The sequence below is a fragment of the Erpetoichthys calabaricus genome, chromosome 12, assembly GCF_900747795.2.
Source record: "Erpetoichthys calabaricus chromosome 12, fErpCal1.3, whole genome shotgun sequence".
Classification (NCBI taxonomy): domain Eukaryota; kingdom Metazoa; phylum Chordata; class Cladistia; order Polypteriformes; family Polypteridae; genus Erpetoichthys; species Erpetoichthys calabaricus.
The window spans coordinates 129,429,885-129,453,657 of record NC_041405.2 but is presented as its reverse complement, the minus strand read 5'-3'; the positions used below and the strand labels follow the sequence as shown (position 1 = coordinate 129,453,657).

At 37.6% G+C, this 23,773-nt stretch overlaps 1 protein-coding gene across 7 annotated transcripts in view; it reads left to right on the top strand.

Annotated features, from left to right (window-relative positions):
• mast3b (microtubule associated serine/threonine kinase 3b) overlaps window positions 1-23,773 on the top strand; it is a 187,153-nt gene that overhangs the window by 148,537 nt on the left and 14,843 nt on the right. For 4 of the 7 annotated variants that reach the window (XM_051935048.1, XM_051935046.1, XM_051935043.1 and 1 more), the window contains 14 exons: window positions 2,802-2,903; window positions 3,104-3,236; window positions 3,528-3,595; window positions 3,797-3,882; window positions 4,362-4,570; window positions 6,585-6,723; window positions 8,521-8,653; window positions 9,064-9,229; window positions 11,503-11,604; window positions 12,901-13,023; window positions 13,218-13,333; window positions 18,620-18,774; window positions 22,653-22,855; window positions 23,419-23,622. In XM_051935048.1, coding sequence (XP_051791008.1) covers window positions 2,802-2,903; window positions 3,104-3,236; window positions 3,528-3,595; window positions 3,797-3,882; window positions 4,362-4,570; window positions 6,585-6,723; window positions 8,521-8,653; window positions 9,064-9,229; window positions 11,503-11,604; window positions 12,901-13,023; window positions 13,218-13,333; window positions 18,620-18,774; window positions 22,653-22,855; window positions 23,419-23,622 — 1,939 coding nt within the window. The remainder of the gene's footprint in view (window positions 1-2,801; window positions 2,904-3,103; window positions 3,237-3,527; window positions 3,596-3,796; window positions 3,883-4,361; window positions 4,571-6,584; window positions 6,724-8,520; window positions 8,654-9,063; window positions 9,230-11,502; window positions 11,605-12,900; window positions 13,024-13,217; window positions 13,334-18,619; window positions 18,775-22,652; window positions 22,856-23,418; window positions 23,623-23,773) is intronic. The other 3 variants (XM_051935050.1, XM_051935049.1, XM_051935044.1) reach the window with 3 other exon arrangements.

Sequence of the window (23,773 nt, the reverse complement as noted above, 5' to 3'; positions counted from 1 at the left end):
GGAATTACAGATTTGGATAGCCCTGAAGCAGAATGCATAATTACAGAACAATATTTGCCCTCATGAAGGAAGGGTGAATGAGTCTGGGTAGATGCAAGTTTAAAAAAAAAAAAAAAACAGGATTTGAACATAATTCATCATAGGCTTTTGTGAATTGTTCTCTGACTATGTAGATAAAATATGCTGTATAAAGCTGTGCAGGGTAGCATATCTGTATGGTTCATTGTTTTAAGTGATGTGTTATTTATGCTAATAATCATTATTAACCCTTTGCGGTCGTTAGGCCAGAAAACTGGCCTTAGTAAAAAGTGCGCTATAGGTCGTCAGGCCACCGCTGGTGGCCCTGCAAGTTTCTGACCGATTTGCACAGTCGCCTGGTCGAGAAAAGTGGCCTGTGTTATTCCTACGTGCTTGAAAGAAATAACTGCTGTAATTATTGGCGTTTTTTCAATAATTAATTACGACTAATGTAGCGTGACGTTGAAAATTAAATACGACTGCAAAGGGTTAATGAAAGAGTAGTTTGATAAACATAACATGGCCATGCATGTTAGCTCCACTCTGAGTATTTGAGTTATTGAATGGATACCAATGTTGTATTTATTTGCTTTTATCTGACAGCCTTCTCATCGATATATAATCACTTAAATGAAAATGATTAACAAAAAAATTGTGTTCAGCACATGATTTTTTTATACAATATGCTTTGATTTTAACACTAAAATATTAAATAATGTCTTGTTGAAAAATCATAATCACTTTGCCAAGTTATGCTGTAGATGAGACAAAATAAAATGTGTTTCCAGTTAAGCTAAATCTCTTAATATGTATTAGTAGTACTAATAAATATGTCAGATTTCGTTAGGGTTGAGTGCTATGTTTTTGGTCATGTCCACAGATTACATACAATTTTTCCCAATAGCAATATTTTCACTTATACAGTATGTTGTCCGCTTACTCAGTAAAGCCACACCTTCACACAAATTCTTTTCCAACATGTCATATGCCACAAGACAGTACTATGTGGTCTAAATCAGATAGAACAGTGTTTCTAAAATAAGGTAGTGTTCAGTTAAGCATTGCCATTAGCGAAATGAGTGATCTTAGTGACTATGCAAATTGTATGATAATTGCATCTAGTGTCAGTTCTTGCATACGGATACGGCTGCTTTCGTGAGATTTTCATGTACAACTGCTTCAAGGGTTTGCAGAGAATGGTGCATAAAGCAAAATACCACCAGTCATAGACAATCCTATGAACAAAACATTTTTGTGGATCACAGTGCTTTTACAAGCAATCAGATGGGCCACAACCAAGAAAATCAACATCTGAATTTAACATTGTTGTGCAGAATGCCCTCTCACTGATTGAATCACTTGTCATACTTTGTCTCAGTTGGGCTATAACCGTGGAAGGCCATGTCAGATGCCAATGATGTCAATGAAAAGTGAGAAAGCACATCTTCAGTTGGGCATAGAAGCATCATAGTGGACCATTGAGGAGTTGAGAAAAGTTGCTTACTTGGATGATTCCAAGGTCATTTTGCTTCATACTGATGAATTATCAGTATTTGGTACAAGAAACACCAAATATTCTTTGAAAGATATGTGGACTGCAAGGCCTTTTTGAAAAAGTTCTTCCCCTCATGGCTGCAGTTTATCCACATTCAGTGTTCGTGCCAGATAGTAATATGAACCTACAAGTGCGTTTTCATTGCTTCAGTGGCCTGCATCATCCCTTGATCTTTACCCTATTATACATCTTTGTCAAGAAGTATAAAAGGCTTTTGAAAGCTAACTAACTATGCAGCCATCCAATTAGCAACAACTATGCAATGCAGTGAGGGTACACCATTTCTGAAAACACAACCAGCATCTTGTTCACATAGATGTTGTTCTGAAGAACAAACAGTGCCCAATGCACTGCTAGATAGGTTTAACTAGTTAATTGGCATCTTCGTGTATATAGAGTACCTATAGTATATGCATTGAAAGTAAATATGTAACACTTTTTACATTCAGTATATTAAAACTGAATTCGTTAATCTCATTAAACAGCTCTGTAGTTTCACACCAGTGATGCTGGTCAGTATTCCTTTATCCACAAAAACAAAAAATAAATTTAACAAAAATAACACCACCTACATTATCATTTGGGGTATGCGTATCTGTGTAGGCTACATAGCTGAATAATCTAACTTTGAAGGTGCTGCGTGGAGAGTTTTAAATTCTATTCTCAGCATCCACCTAAGAATCATTGACTTTCGTTATAAACGCCTCGCATTCTAAATCATGAAAACTTAAACAGTCTGAGAAGCATAGATACCTCCCACTCAAAGACATTTGTGAAGGTAAGAGAAAAAAAAACTGTGAAACTTGTGTATTGTGGATAAACTTCATCCTTGTTCCATTCATTCATTTTAACCCTCTTAATCCAACTGTGTAGTATTGCAGAAAGATAAATGGTTAGTCCTTGCCTTTGTGAGTTCTTCCTGTGGCTGTTTACTCTAGTCCCACATGACCCTGAATTTGGGTTAAGTGGGTTCTAAAATGATCTGATGAATTGGTCCTGTAAGAAGCAGGGGAACAATAACTGCTAAAGCCAGCTCAGAGGAGCACTGACAAAGCTGTACAGTAATTATCTTCTCAAGAATGATCAAAGTAAGATGTATGACATGGTTATTATCTGTATGTCATTGTTGCTAAAAAGTTATACTTAAAGCCATAGTGACCCTCAGGAAATGACTTAATCAAGTTGTGACTGGTTAGTAAAAATCGTATATTCATTCTCCATCAACCAGGCCTTTGAACGTTCTGAGAGTGAAGAGGTACCGGTCATCACTCAGTTAGTGAGAAAAATCCTCATTGTCATTGCTCGGCCAGCAAGGCTGCTAGAGTGTCTGGTGAGTGTCTTCCTATTTTTTACTCCTTCAGTGTCTGTAGGATGCTTTTTAAATTGAACCATTCCACTAAGAGTACACTTCAACTTATTTCTTCCTCTCACACTCTTGTTTTTCTAATTTTGTTCATTTCAATCAAATTTTTAAATATTCTTTAATAGAGATTTTATGTTAGAATGTGAAATGTGCATGTCTTTTCACAGGAGTTTGACCCAGAGGAATTCTATCATTTACTGGAAGCGGCAGAAGGGCATGCTAAAGTGGGTCAAGGGATCAAGACTGACATTCCCCGCTATATCATAAGCCAGTTGGGACTCACCAAAGACCCCCTGGAAGGTAGGAGTAGGAAAAGGAACAAGCAAAGAGGCTTCAAACCTTAACAGTAAATGCTAGGAGCTTAACCCAATACAACTGTCGGACTAGACTGTTGTCATCACTCTAATGACCTGAGCTGATGATCTTTATCCGTTTCCAATTGTGGTTCCACTACCCACTGACCTTGCATGTGGCTAATACCAGGTTCTCTTTATATAAAACAGGCTTATTTCCTGTTATGAATATAAATGTAAGGTCTGATTTATTGTTTTTTTTTTTTTTTTTTTTTTGTGAATTGTCTATTTTATTTAGAAATGGTACAGCTTGAACACTATGACTCTGGTAGCACGCTGACACAAGAGATGGACGATCCACAGGAGGTAAGTACCATTCTGTCATTTCATTAAGTATTTGTTTAATTTGGTAAGAATGTTAACACACTATCCCTGAAAATGTATTAGCTAGGCTCATTAAAGTTGACATGATTATGGTGCTAAAGTCCAGTGATCCATTTGATGTCAAAAGAATGTTTTTGCTTTCAAATATCTTTATGAAACACTGACTAACTTTATGTCCTGCAGAGTCGGGCCTCCTCCACACCACCAAGAAGAAAACCTAAAGAAAGCGACTTTGAAACGCTCAAGTTGATTAGCAATGGCGCGTACGGGTTAGTAGTCAATAATCTTGGGATACACTTCTATTTCGTTGGAATGTGTGTTCTTTGTTTAAATGTTATTTGAGTTTTTTATCTGGGATTGAAGTACTGAGGTACACAATGTATATTTTTTATTCAGCTGGTCATTTCTTCATTTAACATATGCAATGCATTCATTGAGATTCACACGTCATGAGTTGGTTGACATGACAGTGATATTTTTCAGACCTGATTTGAAGCCATGCTGTTGTCCATGTGCAAAAGCAAATTGCTTGCTAATGTTTATTTAATTCACATTTTGAGAGCTGAACCACCTAATAGTCCCCTCCCAGTAGACTCTTCTACTAAAATGGTTCCTTTGTGAACTTTTTTTCTGCTTGGAGTATCTTTCTTAGTGTCAGTTTTGAACTTATTGGAAATTTGAACACTGAGTCATCCTTCATATCCTTTTGCCAATATTAAATTACATGTCTTTCCTATAATTTTGGTAGTGCGGTCTACTTGGTGCGGCACAGGGAAACACGTCAACGGTTTGCTATGAAGAAGATCAACAGGCAGAACCTAATCCTCCGCAACCAAATCCAGCAAGTTTTTGTTGAGCGGGACATCTTGACGTTTGCTGAAAATCCCTTTGTGGTCAGCATGTTCTGCTCCTTTGAGACTCGTCGTCACCTGTGCATGGTTATGGAGTATGTGGAAGGTATGATGTACATACTGTGTTTTAAGAGCAGAACACTATTCTATTCTGCTGTGTTCCTTTCACACCTTTTGGATAAAGCAGCACAGTTTAATTTAAAAGAGAAAGCATATTCAGTGAAGAGTAGAATGCAGAGTTTTTCGTTACGATCATTCAGGTCTGTCATCTGTAAGGGGAGTGTGGTCTCAGTGGAGCTGCTCAGATCTTATAACACATAAGCATTTGGTTATAGGGATATTTCTCTTTATTTAGTTTACACTCGTGTTGCATTTTGTTTCAGAAATTATGGCAATAAACTGGAAAATGCAGCTCACACTATTGTTTTTAAAGGAGGTCCTTCATCTGAATGCAAAAGTAGATTTGATCATAGCTCAGATTGAGAATGTGAAATATTATTGTTTCCAGACCTTAAAAACAGAATATGAATTTGCATTGTGCATCTCCTTCACCAAAACACAATTTATTAGAGGGTCACAGCAAAACAAAATTTTATTGCAAGGTAATTTTATCAGTCCTTTTCTATTAGTGGTGGAGTAGTGGTGTGGTGGCTCTGAGGCGAAGGATCTGCACTGGCAATCGGAAGGTTGCCGGTTTGAATCCCGTAAATGCCAATAGGGACTCTGCTCTGTTGGGCCCTTGAGCAAGGCCCTTAACCTGCAATCGCTGAGCGCTTTGAGTAGTGAGAAAAGCGCTATATAAATGCAAAGAATTTTTTTTTCTTTTTTAAAGAATTTTTATTAAGAGGCAATGCAAAAAGAGCCTTGTAACCTAACAGAAAAATTGCATTTTTAAAATTCCCCTTTGTGTGTACAGAAATTTAGTGAACTGCACTTGCAGAATCGGACTCTTCCCAGAGTCAGTTGTCCCATAGCAACCTTGCCCTGAAACCTTGTTTACAAAATTAGAATAAGAAGCTGGATATCATTTTAATGTCATAGTATTCTAACAAGATTAGAAAAAGAAATTAAATCCCCATTTGGAAAGTTTGCTTGACCATGGGATAAAAATATAAAATGTGAGAAAATATTATTGTAGCGTAATAACAATAATAATTTCCATGGTACCTTCTCATAAAAAAGAGAATGGAGGCTTTAGGCTCTAATTTTTATATTTGTGCAACAACACAGTTCTGAGGTGGCAATGATAGATTGGCTAGCTAGCTCTTTGAAAAGGATTACTTGTGTTCTGTTTCGTATATATTGTATTTATCCCATTTTTTGACACACAATGCATGCCAAACCAACTGGAACAGGGTCTTTCTCTGAATTGCCTTTCCCAAGATTTCTTCCTTTTTTTTTCGCCTACAAGTTTTTTTTTTGTCGTCTTAGGAAGTCAAGGCCTGTGTGTTATCAAAAGAAATAGGGCATATTACACCCCATTGATGCATTCCTTTTGTGATTTTGGGCTAAGCAAGAAGTAAAATGTTGTTGTTGTTGTTTAATGTTAATATGAGGAGAGTGAAACAGGGCCAAGTACCTCAGTATACTTGAAAATAGTTTAAAAAAATGTCCAATGCTTAGCATAAGGAAAGTGAGATTGGCAAATTAGCAGCAGTCATGTTTATGACAAACATACATTGACAGTCAGTGGGGAACCATACTCCAGCGCCTATACAGAGAAAATGGGATAACATTGTTTGTAGTAGGCATCACCTTTTCTTATAAATATTCTTTGTTGTAATATGAATATTTAAAAAAATATAGAGCACCTTTTTCTTGTTATGGAAAAAGATTTGCACTTGACAGTTTAGGATAGCTGTGTTTGGTAGAAGATAATAATAATTCTTTACATTTATATAGCGCTTTTCTCACTACTCAAAGCGTAGATGAGATGTCCTGTCTCTTAAGGGGTTATGCAGTGGAGTTATTGTTTTGTTGATAATGGCCATCTTTCAAGACCTATTGAAAATATTTAGTACCCATACTTAACAGCCACTGTCTGAAATGTATATATTCCTTATAAAATACAACTCGAACAGTCTTAATAAAAAAATATGACCATCTGTTTTTATTTTCAGGTGGAGACTGTGCCACACTTCTGAAAAACATGGGCCCCCTACCAGTGGATATGGCCAGGATGTATTTTGCAGAGACAGTTTTGGCTCTAGAGTATTTACACAACTATGGAATTGTACACCGTGATCTGAAGCCTGATAAGTAAGTGCCTCAAATGCTAGAGAGCTAAGAACATAACATGCATTTATTTAGAATGACTTGTTTCTGCAAAGCCATGATTTGGACATACTGAGTGTCAAACCTCATCGTGAGAAACCAGAGTGTAAAGGGTAACATAGTGAGATACAAATGTGTTACTATAGATATATCAATGCATAAGGGTGGACTATGGTCCTATTCAGTTTTGGTTCTTGTTTTGCATCCAGCCTTATTAAGACAGGCTTTGGCTCCCTGCACCTCAGTAAAGGGAATAGGCATATTAAGACTGTAGATGGATGATCATTATAATACACACACACATGACAAAAAGGTGTATGAGACCTATAAAACTAAGCCTTAAACAAAATCCTTGATAGCCAAAATCCCCACTAATAACAAAAACCCTAGCCAAAATTCCTACTAGCCTTCCTAGATAAAGTTAACTCTCAGGCAGCCTGACTGCCTATGCCGATGGCCAGCTTAGGCCTATACCAGGTCAAATTTGGCTTCAAAAGTTTAAAAATAAAAAATATATATATATCACACATATAAAGTCCCAAAATATAGTCAAAATGCCCACACAAGGAAGAGATTTACCATTAACTCTTGGCTTATAGAGAGATGGTCGACAAAAGAACCTTTTATATAGAAAAAAAAAAAGGAATCGACAGAATTCTCAAAAGAGCAAACAAGAAACAGAAGACGTTGCCATCTAGGCAGTCCAAAAGTAAACAAGTCAGTCAGTCAGTCATTTTCCAACCCGCTACGTCCTAACACAGGGTCACGGGGTCCCAATACAAAATACTTAAATCAAAATCCTTACGTAAAAGCAAAAAGTTGAAAACACAGAAATTCCAAGGACAATCACAATATTTATAAAGTGCATTTACAGTATAAGTACATTAAGTGACCCATAAGAAAGTCCTGTTCCCGGCCTATTTTTATGGGGCTGGGGTGTTCCCTAGCAGTGATGTATTGCTGACCCTGTCTCTTGGGGTGGGGGGGGGGGGGGATTTCCACCCATAAAATGCAAGGAACAAAGGAAAATAAGACTAAGCACATAGAATGTAAATGATAAATAAAATCAAATTTACATAGAATATATCATTAGACAAAAAAAATACCAATAGTAACATAAACTATGGTAATGAATTAAAATATAGACCAGGGAAGACACCCTGGCAAAAATATAGCAGATGAATATTTAAATAACATTTAGCAAATCATTTTAAATATGAAAGTAGCTTCTAATATGACCACTATGTAGACTCCTATACATTCCCAGATTCTGTAATAACAGGACAATTTATAGCCACCAGTTAACATATAAATCTTTGGAATATACAAGGAACCCAGCGCTCACAGAGGTATAAACCTCATGTAGAAATAATGAGAACATGAAAGTCCACTTACTCCCCAATCAGAGAGGAATCTCAAGCCACCTCTTGGAAGATCAACCACCACACCATTGTACTACCTTTTTTTTGTATTTATTAAAATAGTTACATTTATATATTGAAATTATTTCTTTTGGAAGACATGTTAGTGAAAATTTTACAAAGTACATTGCAATGCTTTAACCTGCTTTACAGAATTTTTCACATTAAGTATTGTAAACAAAAGCATAAAACAGGATGATTTTCACATTGATGATTTGATGTGATTTTAACTGTTTGCAAAGCAGATACTTTTAACCGGTGTGTTTCCTTATTTAAAACACAAGCTAAAACTCAGTTTTAAATCTTCGGTAAAATTATGACATGCAAATGATTTTCTTTCTTTCTTTCCTACACCCCACAGTTTGTTAATTACATCCATGGGCCACATCAAGCTAACTGATTTTGGGCTTTCGAAAATTGGCCTGATGAACATGACAACTAATCTGTACGAGGGCCATGTTGAGAAGGACACACGTGAGTTCATTGATAAGCAGGTAGGCATGGATCATTAGTTCTAACATACTGGTAAACTGTAGGTAGACATCCTGTGACAAGCATAGTATTTGAAAAGATTCAGAAACCTTTATTTTAGAGTATGTATGTAGCTTAATCTTTTTCTTGCTTTTTGGCTTCTCAGGTTCTGTTTTGTTACAGATATTATTTTTAAAGTCAATATCTTTTTTTATGCTTATTTTTAAATACTGCATGACTATGTGATAACACCAAAAAATTCTATTAGCATATCTGCAGCTGAATTTACTACAGAATGTGGACAGTTGTCAGTGATCAGCTGCTTTCTTCAAGAATTCCTTAAAATGCTGATATCTTAACATTTTTCCCATTAGTAGTTTAATTCATGCTCTTGGAAATATCAAGTGCCTCAATAATCTGCTTATTTCCTCAGGTTTGTGGTACTCCTGAGTACATTGCTCCAGAGGTGATTCTGCGTCAAGGTTATGGAAAACCTGTGGATTGGTGGGCAATGGGGATTATCCTGTATGAGTTCCTGGTGGGTTGTGTCCCATTCTTCGGCGATACACCTGAAGAACTTTTTGGTCAGGTGGTAAGCGGTGAGTAGTCTGGAATGATATGCCGTCTTTTAAGATATGTTTCATTTAGATCTAGATAATTTAGAGCTGTACTCCTGTAGTGAAAAATAGATATATTTGTTCTTCCTTTTTGACAGACATGTTTTGAAAAGGAAACCTTTATACTTGCATCTAGTTTTTGCCTTCCATCCCCAAAAATTCTCCAGCTTGAGAACATCAGCACCTTTTGGTTGATTATTAGTAAATTATTTTTGATACTGCACAATTTATTCTTAATGCTTAATAAGTTTACAGAGATGAGGGTGTATTGTTTGCAGAGTAACCACAATTTATGTAACAGATTTATTTCTCTGTCGTAAATTAGTATGAATAATTTTGTGCGGTGAGCATCTTCCAAGATATGTTGTTTTTGCCACTGACACCATGTTGTTCACCTCCCAAATCAGCCCTACACTAATTATGGGGTGGGGGGGGGCAGTACTTGTAAATGTTGACAACAGATAACGACTCATCCGTAGTCTATAGTGGATACAGTGTGCTTGAAGTGTATAGTGATCATGCTGGTTGTTACACTATGTGACTTTTACATTACTATCTTCTAGACTTCAAAAGATTTACCTTATTACAGTGTTTGCCATCCTTTACCAGTGCAACTTTAATCCTTTGGCTCCTTCTCATACCTTCAATTTTGTAAAAGGAGGCTCAGTTCCTTGTAGATATAAAACTGTTGATTGGTGCCATTTTTGAGAGAAGACAATTTTAATTTTAAGGTGGTGACAGGAGATAGAAACTGTTCTTTAGAGAAGTTTCTGTTTCTTTATGGTGGTTACTTTTCACTTCTTCAAAGAATAGACCATGTTGTCTCATTGCTTTTCAAGGACCCTCTGTTGGTCCATCTTGCATTCACTGTGTGATGTAAACCATATAAACAAAAGAACTCTAATATAAAAAGTTTGAGGGGTGCTATGCTAGCTGTTTTGTATTTTTTATTTGTTTTTTTTCCCCTGTCATGTTTTACACTGTAGGCACACTGCTTGTTGATAATGTCACATTAAAGGCATTATTTAAAAGTGGCATGTTCCTGTGTGTTATTCTGACACCTCTATTATGAAGAATATGTTACAGAAAGTTGTGTGTGTTCCTTCAGATATGAAAGTACATGAGCTGCACTTTTTTTTTAATTAATCTGTCCAGCGTAATAACATACACTGACTGTTTGCTCATTGATCATGATCTCTTTATTCTACTGGGTCTCTTTCAAATTATTGTGTAGTGCCACACATCATGGTCAAAGAAAGCTATGAGCTAAGATTAGAATAAATATGTAAGTAAAGACTTTCACTCCCTGCTAGTGGGTCAGGTGAACTGAGAGGATGCCCACATTGTTAGTGGACAGGCTCTGCTATTTAACACCACCAAAAAAGCAAAACGTTTATATCTAGCTAGAGTACATTTAATTACATATTAGCTAGACGTCTGCTACAGTAGTAATTTTTACCTTGATTTACCCCTCTGCTCCACAGTTTAAAGTAATAAATCAATGTAAATTATTGCAAATACCCCCAAAGTTAAAGTCTGCAAAGTGCTCTTTAATCACGTCTAAATTGTTTGATTTTTAATTTTAATCTGTGGAGCACCGAGGTAAATCAAGGAAAAATGTGTCTTTGCCCCAAACATTAAGGGCACTGTATATAATTATGTTGCAATAGCAAAAAATTGGTACTTTTACAGAAGAGCTTCTATAGATTTTTAGATAAGAATCTTTTATATGTTGGCTACATTTCAAGGTAACAAACCCTACAGCTTGTTCTATTTTAATTACTTCCTAAAGTTGTGTGAACTGAGAAATTGATCTCTGGACCGTATGGTGCTTTTGCTTGTGATTGTTTATTGTATTAATTTTAAAAACCCTCTATTAGCCAACCCTATCGATGATCAGAGTTTTATATACTATTTGGTGAATCCCAATGATTAATTAAAATCATTTAAAAATGATTTTAATGTGCATTTTTCTAATTTCCAATAATAAACTAATAACTGTAAAATCTTCATTGACGCTTCATCAGTAAATTCCCTGCCAAACATGTTTACAACTTGATTTTTACCTGTGCTGTTGGCAGTGTATGTTGTTTATTAAACATTGTATAGCAATCACCTTCCACTAGGACAGTGCTTTATTATTGTTTTCTAAGGAACAGTAAATGTCACAATCTTGCTGCACTTAATGGAAATCTTAGTAGACAAGTTTTACAAACAATTTCAGAAATTGAAAATATTCCTTATTTTTGTCACAGATGAAATTGTGTGGCCCGATGGTGAAGATGTCCTCCCCACTGATGCTCAAGACCTCATCACCTGTTTGCTGAAGCAAAGTCCACTAGAACGCCTTGGGACAGGTGAGGCTGAAAATGAGCAGTCTTGCAGCATAATTTTACACACAATGTTAAAGTAGATTATTTCTCAACTAAGTGGTTAAAAAGAAAGATGATAAATAAAATGGAATGGATTGAATTTGAAATTGGGTTCAGTCCTCTATAGAAAGATTCATATGTGGTAAATGTGGTTTGAATTTGAGTTATCTTATTGACAATATGAAAACAAGGTCTTTGATGTGTTTTTTTTGCCATCCCTAGACTCATTTATGTGTTCTATACTGAAAATATATTAAACATTATGAAATGTTTTCATAATTTTATTTGTGAAATTAATACGTACAGTTATTAATTATTGAGTGCAGTTATTTGTTATTGTGTTAGTTGTACTCTCTTGGAAACGTTCAACTTCTAAAACAAATGGGTGTTGCATGACAGTATACCAAACCCAACAAAATCATTCACAACTTTGATAGTTAAGTGGAGGATACACACTCTTTGAAAATAAACATCTGACAGTGAATTACGCATGGTTGTCTGCTAACTTGCTCCATTGGCTTGGAGAATTTCTTTTTTCCCTCCATCCCTGAAATCGAATGTGCCTTCATCTTGCTTGTTTCACAACTTTTATAGCCCCTCCTATCCGTCCATTTTCCAGTTACAGAGTGACGACGCCATCCCAGACCCACGGGAACAGGAAATAACCCTGGATGAATATTCAACCTATTGCAGAGAATCTTAACCCACTAACAAAATCTACATTTTTATTCAGAGAATGATTGGGAGATACCATTTGGTAAATTTACATTAGGAAATAGGATTGGCTCCAGCAGACCCCCGTGACCCTGTGTTCAGATTCAGCGGGTTGGAAAATGGATGAATGGATTGGCATTAGGAAATATCCTCATACACACCACATATTTCCATGTTTGTCATGAGTAAATCTGTATGAAATTTAATGACATTCTCTGTAAATGTGGTGAGCCTGGTTTTTACTAAGGAAAAGGATTAATTCACTTGTCCAATACAGGTTGTCCATGACAACTTAAGGGGAAAAACATAAAATGCTAGTCTTGGTAGACTGAGAGACCTGCTCAAGGTCATCCATTTAACCAGTAGTGACATTTCCAACTAATCTAGAAATTACGTAGTCCTTTGGTAATTTTAAATTGTTGCACTCTTTGCCAAAGTGAGCATGTCATATGCAATAACATGCAATTTACTGACTAACCGTTAAGATACATCTTCATTTTGCAGGCCTTGGAATATAGTATCAGATTTTTGTTCATCTTTTCTCACACTTGTTGTTCTAACTCCTAGGTGGAGCCTGTGAGGTTCGGCAGCACCCCTTCTTCTCTGGTCTTGACTGGAATGGACTACTGCGGCAAAAAGCTGAGTTTATCCCTCAGCTGGAGTCTGAGGATGATACCAGTTATTTTGATAGTAAGTAATTTTTTGAGTTTGCTTCTTGTTCTCTTGAAAGTACAGGGAGGGTGGGTAAAATTTGAACACTTGACCCAATTTTGTTAGGACATCCTTGAGATTTACTTGACACAAATTGCATAAATTTACCATTTTTGGTTTGAGTCTTTGTGTCACCCTTGATGCTGAATTTCAAGTTGTATGGTTTCCTACAGCTCGCTCAGAAAGGTACCACCATCTGGCCTCTGAGGATGATGACGATGAGACCAATGAAGATGAATCGTCTTTGGAAATTCGCCAGTTCTCTTCTTGTTCACACCGTTTTAGTAAGGTACAACACAATCCTCTTCCTTGTTAAACTTTTTTTTTTTTTTTTATCATCATTCTTTCTTATAAACTGAAATTTTATGTAAATATAAAGGCTTATGCCACTGTTACAATACAGTTACCATGCAGCCACACAGGTTTATTTTCAAAGTTTATCTCCTCACTATTTCAGGTGCCTGTTGACAATCAATAAAATATCTACATGATTAGCACTTTGAAAGCAAGGTATGAGTTAAGTCATATCTCATTGAATCTGTTTATGGCGTGACATACAATCTAACTTAAAACTCAGTATGCAGTACTACCACTATAGATGCAGCCAGCTTGCTGGTGAGCTTTGCTGCCACATCTCCGTTATCTACTATAAGTGATGCTATCTTTTGGATAGCCATAAATTTTTTTTTTGACACAACAGCTTGTGGAAATTCATTATAAACAGACAGTCGGTAGTTATGTTGTCATAAAAAAGGTGTAAAGCTGCTAATGTTTTGAAACAACTAGATTTGTTTCAAGATTCATATTTTACTGATAATGTCAGTAATCGAGATAGTAACAATCAGTTGGATGGTGTGGAATCTGTAGTCTTTAGAACTGATAGTTACATAGCATCTGACTTGTCATGACTGTCAGGACAGCACTACATGGACATTCTACCTCCCACTGAGCGCAATCACCAACTACCAAATGTGTTGTGTGCAACAAGTGGGGATGGCGCAAAGAAATGTGTTATATTTATGGCGCATGTGCTTCTAAGCCTGCACTCTGCATATTATCATCCTCCAAGAACTCTCATTTAGTTGCAGACTTTTAGTCAAGTTGCTGGTCAAAATAAATTAAGTTTCTTGACATTTTTGACAGAATTACTGTTGATAATAAAACCATTGCTTTCCAATGCATTTCTTTAAAATTACAAATTTTGATAAAGCTCATTATTTATCATATATGCATAGACCTGTACAGAAGGGTCCTATTAATAAATGATTCAGCTGTCAATGTGTTAGAAAAATCTGGCACCTCAAATGCCATGCCTTTTGTTAATTGTCTTTACCAGGGTCATACAATGCAACAGGCCTGGTATTTTTACGGTATGTGCTGTTCTTAATTTTCTGCATGAATTTGTCAATCATGAATGTGAAAACAGGAACTTTTGCACATATTATACATGATGGTATAGTGAGAAAAAGTTGCTTGTAAAGTCTCACACACTCGCACCTTTAGTTTCTCTTTGTACAATGATTTGGGAAATAAACTAAATTAACAGTCTAATTCACCTCTAGCATTGTTTACAATTTAATATTATTTCTTAGGGGCTGAAATTACAAAATCCTTTTCATTTCTTTATCTATATATGTAATTCACTAAGCCGGGAGACAAGTAGCCACCCATGGAAAGCACGCCGGAAGGGGCGTGGATTCACTAAACCGCCGACAAGAAAGACGCCAATGGCGCACGCAGGAAGGAGCCACGCCCACCAACTCTTAGACCATTGGATACGACGAAAAAAAAATCACAGAGCCACGCCCACCAACTCGGACGCGGCGCCTCGGAAAACATGCCGTCATTTCTGTTTGTCTGTGCCACAGCCCACTTGCAGCTCTGAGCCACGTTGACTTTTCATTAGTCAACCTCAGTGGAACCTTGGTTCACACAGAGAGGCAACGCCAGAGAGAGACAGAGGCACACACAGGCAGCGCAAGAGAGAGAGCCACGCACACACACAGAGACAGAGAGACAGAGGCACACACAGGCAGCGCAAGAGAGAGCCACGCAATCCTTTAAAACTGAAGTTAAAACACAATGAAGGAAGCAGTCTTTAAAAACCAATAAGCCCTGTGCCTCTTTTTCATTAGCGTCTCACCTGCTTCAGGCCCTGCAACAGTCGAGACACTCTCTCTGCAGCTGACCTTCTCTGTGCCTGACTCCACTACTGTCAGTCACCTGATTAAAAATGGCCTTTTGAAGGGGAGCTATGGACCCGCTATACCACAGGAACATATTGCCTTCGAGCCTGCTCTCGCTCACTCTAACATACCGGCTTTCTCTCTCTCTCTCTCTCTCTCTCTCTCTCTCTCCTCACTCGCTCACACACTGCACAGGGGAGAAATGCCCGAAGCACGAGTCTACCCGGAAACCGTTTCAGCCACACTTCCACGCCCCTCGCTACACTGTGAGTGCGATGATTATTTATTTAAAAATGGGCTTTTGAAGGGGAGCTGTGGACCCGCTATACCACAGGATCACCTGTGACATTGCCTTCACATTGTTTTCCTTTTATTTATGATCCTGTTGAGCAGATCAGACACCCAGGCAAACAACACTGAATAATCAATAGCTGCAACCACTTTGCCCGCCCCAACTCCTCACCTGAGTCGGTTTTGTCTGTGTTCAGCAGTGTTTCCCAAACTCGGTCCTGGTGAACCCCTGTGGATGCAGGGTTTTGTTCCAACCAGATTCCTAATCATTAATGCCGGTGAAACTCATCCGGGATAAGTCGGTTTTTCAAATGCAGACGTGTAGCACATTAGTCTAGCAGACTAGCTGGATGTAAAAATGTCATTGACGAAACTGTTGCTCTCAAACTTCGCAACATGGCTGTTGGCTTTGTTTGCCAACATTGGGATAACGTCGGCGACGTGGTCACAAACTGCAACAACTCACCACACAAGGACGTCCTGTCTCTCGAGGCATTCACACTGCCGGAAGACAACCATGGGATACGCAGAAAACAGCCATGTCAGTCAACGCAGATCAGACACCCAGGCAAACAACACTGAATAATCAATAGCTGCAACTACTTTGCCCGCCCCCACTCCTCACCTGAGTCGGTTTTGTCTGTGTTCAGCAGTATTTGCCAAACTCGGTCCTGGTGAACCCCTGTGGCTGCAGGGTTTTGTTCCAACCAGATTCCTAATCATTAATGCCAGTGAAACTCATCCGGGATAAGTCGGTTTTTCAAACGCAGCCGTGTAGCAGATTAGTCTAGCAGGATGTAATAATGCGAGATGAATGCGCGCCCTCGCGCTGAGTGAAAAGCCAATATATATTGAGTCTACAAAACATGATCAGCAAGTCTTTCATAGGCTGCAACAAAATGAAAGAACGGGCGCACTTTTTTCACACAAGCTGAGTGGGTGGGTGTTAGTTAGTTAATTAGCAACTCGAAGGATTTCAAGATATAATATGCACAAGAGGTAACACTGCAAAAGTGGCCCAAACCAGAAAAGACGGCTGGCAAATTAAACGCGTGTGCATTGAACTTACTGAAAGCAGCGTTACGGATTTTGCAAATGTTCATTTTTTTCCCTCTGCTTAAAAAATATTGAAAAAGCGGCGCGGATTGGTTTACAGCGTGTAAAACAGTTTGTTTGTCGCGGATAATTTGCTATCCACACAGGGAGGAACCGGGAAGCGAACCCACAATCTTCCACTGTCTCCTTACTGCAAAGCAGCCGTACTACTACAGCGCCACAAGGCAGTTAAAGAATGCACCGGGCCACATGTTCATTTTTTCCCCTGTGCTTAAAAGACATTAAAAAACTGTTTCTCAACTGTGACTCCGGAACAACTCAGTATGCGAAAAGCAGCCAGAACCGCAAACAACAATGAAAACTCTACGTGATTCACAGGTAGTGATGGGCCGCTCGATACTCAGGTTTCGACACTGTCGAGCTTTCGAAGCACTGCAGATTTTAATACTTGATCGAATAATAACATCTGTGATTTAAGGATTTCACATTTTCTTTCTCAAATGTGCTTACCTATATCATGGCAAAGTACAGGGATAAACCTTTATTTTCTGTCTACTCCGTTTTAATTAAGACAGACCAAAGAAAACATTTAAGGCTATTAAATGTGATCTCAAGAAAAGATCAGGGTTAATTATAATACTAACAACAGGAGCAATTATAATGATACAGTGCAAAAGTAAATACTAATTGAAAGAGCCGGGAATGCATGAGGTGAGGCGTCTTATTTTGTTTAACTCTTGCTATCGTATAGTGCATTCTGCCTGTCGGCGTTAGTTATATTTATATTTTTTAGACATCACACACTATAAGCTGCTGACGAACCCTTCTCTTCGTTGTCAGTCTGTAGCTACGAAAAAACAAAACCAATACGACTTTTAACAGACGTCATTGAAGTGTATCATAAGTTTCTGTAACGTTAATGAAAATGGCCAGGAGGTGTCACGAGAGAGGTGAGTGTCAAATGCTTCGAAGCTTCGATACGATTTCCGACACAATTGCTTCAAACGTATTGATGCTTCGTGAGGCTTCACTCTGCCCATCACTACTCACAGGTTACTGAACGAGAAATCAGCAGACTAGCATGACGGATGGGGCGTAATGGGCGTCCTTCCCCTCTCCTCCGGATTTTTCAAAAGTTAATTTTTTCCCTGTACTTAAAAATCATTAAAAAAGCAGCCTGATTATGCGGCGTATGGTACGCCGCGGGTTGGCTAGTTTGCTATATTTTATCCATTTTGGTTTTCACTCAAAGAAATTTGATACAGTGTTCAGATAGAAAAGGACACTCTACATAAGATATTTTAACAGTGAAAATTTTCAAGACAGTTTAGGAAATTTAAACATGAACAAAACTTTTACTTGACTTTCATGGCTTGAATTTCTGTAAGATTTTGTGAGTAATGTGTATCATGTATAAATCCTGCATGGTTTAACTTGATAAAGTGTTCTTTATAAAAAAAGGCCTTTATTATGCAATCAATAAGCACATGTGCACATTCTAAGCAATGTCTTGCACTGAAACCATTGTTTTATTAGTTTTGCACCAAATCTGTATACTGGTGATTAACAGATGACTCTGCCTGTTTAGCTGCCACGTGAAATCCTTGAATAATAAGTAAAGTCTGATGTCAATCCTAGTTAATCTTGTCTTAATGGCATATCCGGAAAAATTGTTTATAGGCCTTGACAAACAATCCAACAGCACTAATGTGTCTCTTAGTCTAAATGACGCTTTCTTACTAAAACTGTCAGTATTGTGTATCTTTCCAGGGTAGGATTTTTCATGTGCTGCTTCTATCTGAGTTAGGCTTCATCTTGGGATAATCAACATATGTAGTGAACATGCTCATTTTTGCTGCAAACAACAGGCTGCAAGTTTCCAGGAGCAAGATTGGGACCAGACTGAAAACTATTCCTTCATTTGCTCTTTTTCTCAGGTCCCTCCTGTAATGGCAATTGTATAACAACATTGGTCAAAATGTTAGTGTGTCCTCAGATTCCTCTCTGTCATCTTTGAGTAACTCATTTTTCTAATATTTCAGGTTTACAGCAGCTCAGAGCACTTGGCAAACCCTTTGAGCCACAGTTCCTCTCCCTCAGAACGTAGCCATAGTGAGGACAAGTGCGACCGAACGGACAGCCAGGTTTCTCACGGCTTAAGCGAAGACATGGTGCGGGGACAGGGAAGTGAAAAGCGGTAAGAGGATGGATTAATAAAAGGCAAAAATTACAAGAAATTACAATCCTATGATTGTTTCTGTTATGTATCTTTACAGTGTGTATTGCATATTTTCAGTTTAAGTGTCTATTTTATTTTATATTTTTTGAAAAACTTTTCCTTCAAGTAGTGTTAGTAAGTAGTATTAAACTAAGGAGATTGTTCATTTTTACTGCTGGTTCTATCGGGGTAGGAAAAAAAACATATCTGTGATATACTGGTGACAGGGGGAATATTGGAGCAGAACTTTTTAAGACCAGATAGCTTAACTTAATCATCTGTTAAGCAGTTCTCATTAAGTTTTACAATTATATGAATGTAAACACGGGTGACAAACAACCCATTAGATTTGTATTTTCCAATGTTTGTTTATCCAAAAACAACCAATTATGTTAAAGCCATGTGTGGAAAAGATTTCCACCATGATTCAGTGCCTGTAGGACCATCATTGATGTTAGACAACATTTGTTTAAAAAGCTATTTTTTATTGGCTTTTATATTTTTATTGACTTAGACTTAAACATCCTTAAGCCTTTTTCTTTTTTCAGCCAATTAAATCTACAGTTTAATTATACTGTAGATTTGCAAGTGTGCTGGGGATCATTGTCCAGTTGCACAATATAGTTTTTTCCAGGTTTTGGCTGTCAGACAGAAATTCTCACATTTCTTTAGTGTTCTCTGATATAAAGAAGAGTTTATAGTGGACGCAATAACTGTAAGGTGTCCAGGTACTGTGTCTTTAAAAAGTCTAATTTACCATCTGATCATTACTGTGCTTGATGGTTTATGTGAGGTCATTGCAGTGATCTGCTGGTTTTGTTTTCAACGAACATGCTGTCATGTTCTGTTTGAAGAGAAGCACCTGGCTAACCCTCCATAAAAACTACATTTTTTTTCTCTTTGCAGTCTCTTTCAGATTGCAACATCATAAAATGTAACATTTACCATATTGATAGAGGTATATGGATTCCTGGAGGTAGCTTTTAGGTCTTTAGTTTTCTCAGAGCATTATAGTCTGCTCTTTAGATGAAGCTGATGGTATGTTTACTCCCGAGATCGTGGGCAAGTTTGAGTGTTCTCCAGTTGTGAAAAATTTAACACTGTTAAGTGGTAGAGATGGATAATGCATTTGGCCATATGACCCTTCCCAGGTTGGGAAACATAAATTAATGGTTGTCACTGAGATCATTGCTAATATCTATTGTCTTTGGCATGACGATACCTCAAGCTTGAACACTCTGTCCCAAAAATGGTTACCACATCTGCACTTGACTAGACGCACTAGACTCTTAATTACCTTTTTAGTTGACATGGACGTCAGGGGTGACTTACAGAAGCAATGTGTAAAAATGAATGTTAAATTATTTTTATTATATTATTATATCCGAGTTTAGAAAATGAAAAAGATTTAAAAGGAAGGGTAATGTACAGACACTTCTAAGGGTAATAATTCTCTGTGTTAATTGCCGTTTTCTTGCCATCATTGCTGGAATATTGTCCAAGTAATACTTCAGAGGGTGCAGTAACACTGTTCCAACTCTGGTTTAAGACAGACAAAGGATGTTGCAATATTCAACAGAATTTGGAACACCTATGCAAAGTGTTTGCTTTAACTTGCAATGCTAAATTTACTTTAATTTCTGCAGAATATCTATAGGTTGTATCCTATGTGTAGTTCCTTAAAGAAGGCTGATTTTGTAATATTCTGAAATTTACTTTTTTTGTTTTCATTATTTGCTAGCCTAAACTTTCAATTTAAAACTCTGGCAGTTTACTGCTTACCTTTTCACCATTTTAGGTCATTCATTAGATTCCAGCTGATTACATCTGAAGAAAATATGGAAAAACTGAAGTGTTCTAAAACTTTTGACCAGTAGTGTGTGTGTGTGTGTGTATATACAGAGTGACCCAAAAAGAAGTACATTTATTCTACAGAAACGCTACAAGATAAAATAAATTTCATTATGACACAAGCAAAATGACACCTTTTATTGGCTAACTAAAAAGATTACAATATGCAAGCTTTCGAGACAACTCGGGCCCCTTCTTCAGGCAAGATGTAATACACAAACTGGAGTTCCCTGTGTTTATATTACATCTTGCCTGAAGAAGGGGCCTGAGTTGCCTCGAAAGCTTGCATATTGTAGTCTTTTTAGTTAGCCAATAAAAGGTGTCATTTTGCTTGGCTTTTCTCTACATTCATAATGGCTAACACAGTACAACACCCTAGTATTACGACACAAGAAAGGGTATACAAAATAGATTTTTTTTTTCCATTGTGTTTCAAAAGTGATGTCTTCATGGTAGTGGCCATCATTAGCGATACACTCTTTGAGACAATTTCTCAACGCTCGCATGACTTGTTTGGCCATTTCAAGGGGAATAGCTGCTATTTCATGGTGAATAGCGTCCTTGTGGGCTTCAAGGTTTTGAGGTCAGTATGTGTATACCTTTTGACTTGAGATAGCCCCACAAGAAGAAATTAAATGGAGCGAGATCAGGCGAACATAAAGGTCACCCGACATCACCGCGCAGGGAGATCAGCTTCTCCAGAAACATTTCCCACAAAGCTTGGATGGATCTCCACGCTGTATGAACTGTTGCTTCATCCTGTTGAAACCAGGCATTCACCACACCTATTTCTTCCAGTTGGGGCTGCAAAAAGTTCTCTAGCATTTCAACATAACATTCTGAAGTGATGGTGACCATTGCTCCCCCATCCTCAAAAAGTAAGGGCCTACAGTGGCGCACCAAACTGTAACACACTTACTGTGCAGGGGTCTCTGATGAAGGTCACGAGGGTTGGTTTCAGCCTAATAGCAAAAGTTTTTGCTTAATTACACAACCAATCAAATGGAGGATTCGCCTGTCAAAGGACCCCCACCCCAACCCACTCAGCTGCCTCTACTTCACATTGTGACCTTGAGAAATGATGTACTTCATTTTGGCACACCCTGTATGTATATAAATATTTTTTTCCTATTAGAATTGCTTTTTTTGGCAAGATTATTCATTAGACTCAATATGTTGTAGTAATGTGACCCATGTGTCCTGTTCTCCATAACATCTCTCTTGAGAGTTACCCTTAGGACCAAATGCAGTGTGGTGATTTTTTTTTTTTTTTTGGGGGCCTTGGTATATATCATAGGTGACAAGGAGTAAACAGCAGAGTTTCTTTTTGCATACAGTTTTGTATTACTGAAACTAAAGATTGCTTAGGGGTGCAAAGTAAAGAATTTTGCCCTTTAAGGCCTCATTCACACATGAAAGTTTTCTTGCATTTTTTTTCTGCAGCTGACCAACACAGATAAATGCAATTATATTCTATGGCTAAGGAGTATAGTCTAATTTTTAAAAATGTGAAATGTTGTGTATAATTCCATATAAAGATGCACCAAACGTTGTATTGTTCACATTGCTGTGTTTTCTATGCACAAAGCTGACCACAAGTGAGTGTAACCTTTTCTGAAAAAAATTTTTTTTTTTTTAAAGATAATTTAAGCCCTAAACGAATGACAGAATCATGTAGAATTAGCAATATGAAAACACTTCTAGATATGAATTAAGTACCATATTGCTATGTTAGTGGCACAAATTTTGTTTGTTTGCATTAATTTTTTTGCAATGCAAAAAAAAAAAACAAAAAACGTTTTGCTGTAAATTCAATTTCTTTTTCACTGCTGGTCATGGCTAATGCACAACTGGCACAAAAATCCAAGAATTGCTTGCCATTCATCCCAGTATAGATTATGGGGACTGTTCATGCCAGCCAGGGTTAACATGTTGCAAACTGGAGAGAAGATGTGCATAGTGATGGTGCTAATGGATGTAGACTGAATATTTGTTTTTGCCCCCAGATGGAGACCAAGAACCTCTTCAAGCTCTTCACAGCCTGACAGAAGCAACAACACATTGGTGAAGAGTAGTACCCATAGCCTGGACACAATGCCACGCTTTGCCTTCTCCACCGAGGATGAAGGTGAGGAAAGCAAGCTGGGAGAGGGCCAGAGACCACAGTTCACTCATGGAGATGGAGGCAGTGAGGCAGCAGCCTTGCCAGGTACAGGTCTGTCCATTATGCGAGCTGTAGGGATAATGCTGCAATTAGGGCTTAATGGGCCAGGTAGAGTAGAAAGAACCTCATTTATTATGTACAGTACATTTCCATTAAGCTATATATGTTTTTATGTATGCTGTTCAACATCTTTGCCACATTATCTACTTGTTTTCATCGCCACTGAGCTCTTAAAACTGAATAATGGGCCTAGTAAGGATTTATTAATAATCTTGATGTTAAACTTTAAATTGTTGCTAATAATCGCAGTATATGTGGTCCTGCACTTCTCAGCTGCCTGGAGAAGAGTTAATAATTTTCAAGATTACTGTAACATCCTTGCACAGAACTGATTTAAAATTGCGAGTTTATTCCTACCTAATACAAAAAAAGATACAAAAACGTTTGTTTTTCTCTCCCAAGTAAGCACTCTTTATTCACATTTTCATTTCCACTCCTGTTTCCATTTGCTGCTTGCATTATTAACCAATCGGTCCCAATAAATTAGTTGCCTATGTCAAATCATAGAAGATTTCTCTTATTTTAGCATGTTTTTCATCTCATTTTAGCAGATATTGTGATATCCAGCATTCAGCGTATCCGTCTAAGAAGTAACAGCACCGGGACTAAGCACTCAACACCCAGAGACCCAGTTAGCAGCCGCAGGTTTGGATACCAGCAGCTAGATACCCCAGAGAAGCCAAAATTGTCTCCTATTGGCAGAGTTCCTAAGTCTGCCTCTGTTTCAGCACTTTCTCTCATCATTACCACAGGTATCACCATATAGTTTCTGCTTGGATGTTCTGAGTATCCACTATTTCAGTGTTACAGGATTTTTTTCTTTTCTGAACGTTACTATTTTGTTGCAGCCATTATGCTGTAGCAACTGTTCTAATGCATACAGATTATTTACTCACCTTGTTC